Consider the following 6,421-nt stretch of genomic DNA (forward strand, 5'->3'; position numbering starts at 1 on the left):
GTTAAAGTTATTAAAGGTAAAGACTATGGTACATGGAGGGGATTGCAATCGTTGCAGTGAAGCACAGTAAATGATTTACTGGATGTAAAACTGATCATGGGCTCTGTAAACCTTCAGTCAATTCACAATAGTTTTTTATAAAGCAAATGTGATTTTAAAAACTTATAAAAGGAAGGTAAGAAGAATTAAGACAAGTTCATATTGTCTCACATTCTCTCTTTTCTTAATCAAAGTAAAGCTGTTATATTTAAGTGTCTTCGAGTAAATTCTGACTCATAGCTGATGACCTTGAACCGCTGACCTGAGCTTCAAACAGACTTTGTGGTCAAGAGGATTAAACCAGTGCCACGCTAGGACTCCAAACTAAAGACTGCTGTTAAGTGCCGTTGAATCAGTTCCAACCCATAGCGACCCTGTATACGGTTTCTGCGTTTGAACTGCCAACCTTGTGGTTCAAACTGACTTTGCAGTCTAGCACATTAACCCATTAACACCAGGACTCCAAACTAAAAATGGACAGCCATAAAAATATACCTAATTACAGTTTTAAAAATCAGCTGCCAGCTATATATTTTACCCTGTGTACTTTTAAATAAAAAATCAAAACCGCTTTAAGCTGATACAGCAAGATATATTAAGCAAATACTACATTTCATATATGTTGTTGTTAAGTGCAGTCGAGTCAGTTCAAATCATAGAGACCTTGTATAGGGTTTCTGCGGCTGTAAATCTTTGCTGAAGTAGAGAGCCTCATCTTTTCCCCTTGGGGCAGCTAGTGGGCTCAAACCCCTGACCTATAGAACTACTTCACTCACAATTCCATGTACACTGAGATTAAAATGACTAATACTATAGGGCCAGCATTTTTAAATAAAATGTCTTGAAAAATATATAATCAACTACACTAGAATGTAAGGAGCACTGGTAGCATAGTGGTTTATGCATTGGTCTACTAATCATGAGGTCAGCAGTTTGAATTTACCAGCCGCTCTGAGGGAGAAAGAGAAGGCGTTCTGCTCCCATAAAGATTTACTTCCTTGCAAACTCTATACAGGTCACTATTAGTCAGAACTGACTCGATGGCACACAACCACATCAGAATGTTGGTATGACTTATTCTACACACTTATCTAACTAGAGATGTATCACTGTCACCATCTTGATGCTGGTGAAAGTTATCATAGATTTGTATCACTTAGCAAATTGTTTAATAATATAGGCGTTTAAAAGAATAAAGTATATATTAATATTTTAGAATAAAATGCTTTAGTCCCGATAACAGTCATTTAAAATAAATAATAAATAGTCTTTCCTCATTCTAAGAATGAAAGGATAAGAACAAGACAATCTTAATTCAGGTATCAGAATTCTGAGCCAAACAATTGTGTGTTTTTGTACTGATATCAAATCAGTCCTCATACTGCTACCTGATAATTTATCTGACCATTTTGTTTTGAAAAAATTTCAGAAATAGCATCTTAAGGAAAAGACAGCTAAACTACTACTTTTAGCAAAAAGAAGGATTTTTTTTTTTTTTGGTAACAGAGTTATACAACATTCATTTATGACAGAAACATATTTTATTATGGACAGTTAAATAGAAACAAGAGAAAACAAAGTTATCAACCAGGTATTTTTTGTGTTTTTCTAGAATAACCTATCTATTAGGAAGCTGTAGCCCCATTCCCAATAAATATCAACAGTATTATGAAATAGTAGAACAATTATTATCCAAATACCAAACTTCTGCAGCCAAAACACATTTTAGTTTCAGGAAATCACAGTATACACATAGAAGAAAAACAAATCCATACATAGCCAAAACAAAAACCAGCTCAAGTTTAGGAATGAACTGGCTGAAAAAAAAAAACATTTACTGTGTTACTGCTTTAAGAACTCCACGGAGCACTTTATAACTCATTAGTTGTACATTTTCCTTAGGAGGGAAACAAGGTCCTCTCTCAGTCACATATGCATAAGGAAACCTCATAACCCAGAGGCCATCAGGTGGAAGAGTGATTTCTTGTTTCTCTGGGTAAAATACTGGACACGGTGGTGGACCTGGTTGAACCTGAAAAAAAAGCCAGGTAACATATCATTAGTTTTACATTTCTTAAAATAATAAACACCTGAAAGAGTCAAGGTTCAAAACAGCTATAAGAGTAATCAGTATGGGTGAACTCCTAACTTTAAATATATTTAATCTAAAACATTATCCTGCATTTCTACAGGTTTTTAATTTCAAATTCTGCTTCTGAGTCAAATGATGTGAACTGATTTACACATCCACAATTTATTTTTTCAAAAGAAACAGAATACTAATTATAGAAGGGATTTAAAATGAAGACCCACTTAATAAAAATAGTTTTGGGTGTGATCCTGCATTTTAAAAACAAGCGTAAGCATTTTTCTTTTTCATTTTTTGAAGAGTGTGTGTGACAATTTCTTACCTGAGGCATTAGTATTATTTGCAAAGGAGCATCAGGAACCACCACAAAAAGCCTCATAAGTTGAGCATAATGTGGTTTTAGTCCTCGACCCTGAGACGATGACAGAATATATAAGGGCATATCACTATTGAGGGCTTTTAAAGCTGATTCCTTTGGTCCACTTCCCATTACTTTCATTACTTTGTCAGGTCCTGAACACATGAATCTCCGACCTCGAGAGTCTTCATATTCAAAGCCCACAAAAGCTCGAGCTATGTCATCCCGCCGTCTTCCTCTTCCCATCACAACTGCACTTCTTTTTCCAGGAATAGCCTTATTTGGAGCAGGCCAAGAATTTGTGTCTAAATCTCCTTCATCTTCAGCTCTGGTCCTGATGACAATGTCCCAAGGCATAAGATAGTTTGTCCCTGGAATGAAACCCTGTTGGTCTAACCCTGTATGAAAGTTATAAGACTTAGCAGGGCCTAGTTTAACCAAAGACCAGCTAGAGAATTTGGGCAGGAGACCTTTAGGGCAATTTGAATGTAGCATGCCTGGGAGATATTCAACTGTGGATGCCTGTCTATCAACCAAGTTTGGTCTCTTCTCAGTTTTTACTTCTCCTTGACCGTGAACTTCTGGATTGTCTCCTCCTGCCTGTGGATCAGCTGGATAGGTACCTAGGCTATCTGTAGACTGGCCTAAACTCAAAGCTAAACTCAGGCTTGTGCTCTCTCCTTGGGTTTGAGGTTCTTTTTCTTTAACTTTATCAGCATCTCCATCTGGAGGGGCAGGCGAAGACTCATTTTTGGCAGGAGCAGGATCTGGAGTACTTGGTTCAAATATTGGGAAATTGATATGATCCAATTTTCCACAACATTTTTCTTCCAGAAGCTGTGGAGGAAAAAAACAAAACCCCAAAACCGTGAGTTTTTTATTGAAAACAACCCATTCTTCAACCTAAAAAGCAAGATCAGCAATCAGTGTGTTAGCCCCTAAGTACATACCTAGCACTCTCTCTCTCATTTACATGCCACACAGCAAGCAACTTGTTCTTTAAGATACTGTCCTTCTGGACATGTGAACTTTTAACTTTGATGGTGTGTAGCCAAAGGAGAGAACAAAAAGAGGAAGAAAAATTAGTTACCTACCTGATAAAAGTCATAGTTAGCTGCCTTGATATCAAAGGGATCATCTCGCGGTGCTTGTTTCCTTCCACAGTTACAGGCACCGGTGGATCGAGCTCGGCTATTGTGATATAACACAGGAGGATTTCTATCAGCCTCTGGTTTTTCTCCTAGAAAATAAAGTAGTCACTATAAATTTCACAAACGCAATGCAAAGTATGAAATTTTACATTACATTCTACAACATCTACCCCCCACAAACTCTCCACATAGTACTTTGGAGATGTGAAGTAAAAAAATAAAAACACAAAAGCCTTAACTAAACACACAGAAGCAAGTGAAACACATAAAATAATTTATCTTTTTAATGAAAAGTTTTAAGGTTTCTAAGTGAATTTCTCATCCTGCTACCATCATCCCGGTGACCTTACATCTCATTATATTTATTTTAATTCAACCGATCTGCTACAATAAAAATGTTAATATAAAATTTCTGAAACTTTGTACTATTTAATAGTTCTCATTTACTCCTGGTGTGGTGCTGTAAGATCAGCACCAGACTGCTATCCACTAAGCTGGCATTTCAAACCCACCAGCTGCTCCTCAGAAACACTATATAGGGTCAATATGAGTTGGAACCAACTCGACAGCACTTAACAACAACCAATTTACTAATCCACTAGGGTTCATTTTTCAAATGTAATTATTGCTGGTATTTTTCTTTTGCAGAAAATGAGAAGAAACTCACATTTGATGCCCTAAATTCCTATAGAATTATCTTTTTAAAATAGCAACACAACTTGAACAAATAATATTAAGAATACAGCTCAGTGTTTTGACTTCAAAATGCTTAGAAAATTGTAGCTACCTGATTTAGGTAATGAATGAAATTTATGTACGCAGTGCTGATCAGTTAAACTCCTCTCCTCACAAAGCTGATGGCCGTTGCTCCAAAATTTGTAGCAGTCTTCATGTAACTGCATAGCATACTTGTGAAAGGCCGGACCTCTAGCATGTTGACTGTATACTCGAAGAGCCTGTGCAAGCTGATTCTTATGCACAGTCATGGTGTAATTATGAGGCAAATTTGACTGGTAGGCACTATGAGCCATGGGTAATGCTTTTTGGCACCGGTTTTCTGAGAATTTTGTGTCAATATCCAAAAACCCTTCCAAGACTTTAATACTACTTAAAATCTTAGATGTTAGTTCTCCAGTGGGAGACCCGACATCCTCCTCTTTCCCATCAATTGCTACTTCATACAGTTTTGAAGCTGCTGAAATCCATTTCTGATAAGTGGGAAGTTCAAAATGGGAGGGCTGTGGATTCCTGCCCACACTGTCATCAAAACCTTTCTTGCTCAGGACTAACTCCACATGCTGCCATAGGAATTCCCGAAGAGTGAAATCCACTAGCTGGCCTGAAGAACTTGAACTACTGCTGTCAATGTGGAAGGAAAGTTGTTGTCGGCTGTGCTGCCTCATGACCTGGTATCGTCTAGGCCCAGAAAGGGGTGTGGGCACCAGTAAAGATTCTGGGTCCTTCACAGTGCAATGACTTCTAAGTTGGTCCAGCAGCATGCCTACTGGGTCCTCCTCTTGACTTCCAGGAACAATGTACACAAAAGCCTGGTTGGCAGGCACAGTAAAGAGACAGTTGATGCTCTGATTAGTCAAGACACGACTCTTCCGAAAGATTCTATAAATCTGGTCCTCCAGCGCATGCTGTAGTCTCCTTTTAGGAGAATGTTTCTTGGGCTTGTCTGGGTGAGATGGGTCTTGGCTCCGAGGGGGTTCCACCTTGAGAGCTCCATTGAGTTGAAAGAGGAAAAGGAGTCTAGGTGGGCAAGGTCGGCAGTTTAACTTCCAGTCTTTGCCAATTGGACAATCTTTAATGGCTGTTTTGAGGAGGGGCAGTACCTTCTGTCTCAGTCCATCTAGGGCTCTGAACACCCGATCATAGGTAATGTCAAATGAACAGGTAGGATGGACCAGAAGCAGGATATGACAGACAGAGAAAAGGTAAAGGAGACTGAGGCACTGCAGCTTCTCTTGATGCTTCCAGAACTCGTGTGCTTCTGCATGAGGTAAAGAGAGGCCACCTCCAGCTTCTCCACTCTGAAGTGCCCGGCAGGCCCGGAGAAGTTGTGAATTGTCACAGATGGAAGTGAGAAGAAGATACAGAACTTTGCTTTCCTGGTTGTAATAGGCCTGTAGAAGGCTGTAGTCCTGGGTGCCTGGTTCAGTTCGGTTCCCGTCTGTAGCAGCTACATCTCCCCGAACTTGATCCCCGATCCCGGGATCCCCGGCTCCACCTGCCTCCCCGACGGCGCCAGCCTCGGCCTTGATCCCAGGCTCCGGGTTCCCAGGATCTTGGAGGCGAAAGAGGGGAAAGACCTGTCGGTCACACACCGTATTCACAAGTGAGAACTTCTCGGAATTCAGGCGCAGCGCTGTCTTGCCGAAGATTCCCACCACGCAGATCTCATCCTCGCGCCACTGAGGCTCCGATCCGCCAGCCGCGCTCCCCCCACCCTCTGTAGAGGCCCCTCCCGGACTTTCAGAGCTCGTACACGGAGAGGCTCCCATCAGAAGCTCTCGCAAACTAACAGGACCCGCCATAGCGCAGCCCTTTCTCCAAAGTCCTTCCGGTCCTCTTTGCAAACCCAACCGGCTGTAGTCCACTCTTAAAATCCCTCCCCCGCTCATTTAGTTTCAGATTTCCTCTCACTTTTAGTTCCGAGTATAAAGAATTGTTGTGAAGTGTCCTTGAGTCGATTCCGACCCACAGCGACCCTGTTTAGGGTTTCCATGGAGCGGTTGGTGATGGCAAGTTAGAAAATCAAACCCACTACTATGGAGTCCT

The 6,421-nt window shown here is 40.5% G+C and overlaps 1 protein-coding gene across 1 annotated transcript; it reads right to left on the reverse strand.

The window, feature by feature from the left end:
- Window positions 1–1,619: 1,619 nt before the first annotated feature.
- On the reverse strand, window positions 1,620–6,204 carry SMG8 (SMG8 nonsense mediated mRNA decay factor). The gene is made up of 4 exons (XM_006832378.1): window positions 4,425–6,204; window positions 3,581–3,726; window positions 2,451–3,323; window positions 1,620–2,071 (listed from the first exon to the last, which is right to left on the reverse strand). Exons 1-4 carry the CDS (start codon window positions 6,175–6,177, stop codon window positions 1,874–1,876), a joined length of 2,970 nt encoding a protein of 989 aa, XP_006832441.1. The 5' UTR covers window positions 6,178–6,204; the 3' UTR covers window positions 1,620–1,873.
- Between the last annotated feature and the right edge of the window lie 217 nt (window positions 6,205–6,421).

Source organism: Chrysochloris asiatica, unplaced genomic scaffold, assembly GCF_000296735.1.
Source record: "Chrysochloris asiatica unplaced genomic scaffold, ChrAsi1.0 scaffold00007, whole genome shotgun sequence".
Lineage (NCBI taxonomy): Eukaryota > Metazoa > Chordata > Mammalia > Afrosoricida > Chrysochloridae > Chrysochloris > Chrysochloris asiatica.

Coding starts and splice junctions, on each gene's coding strand:
- SMG8 (XM_006832378.1), bottom strand. CDS start 6,177: ATGGCGGGTCCTGTTAGTTTGCGAGAGCTTCTGATGGGAGCCTCTCCG. Junction 3,324..3,580: donor CTAACTATGACTTTTATCAG/GTAGGTAACTAA, acceptor TTTCCTCCACAG/CTTCTGGAAGAAAAATGTTG. Junction 2,072..2,450: donor AAATAATACTAATGCCTCAG/GTAAGAAATTGT, acceptor CTTTTTTTTCAG/GTTCAACCAGGTCCACCACC.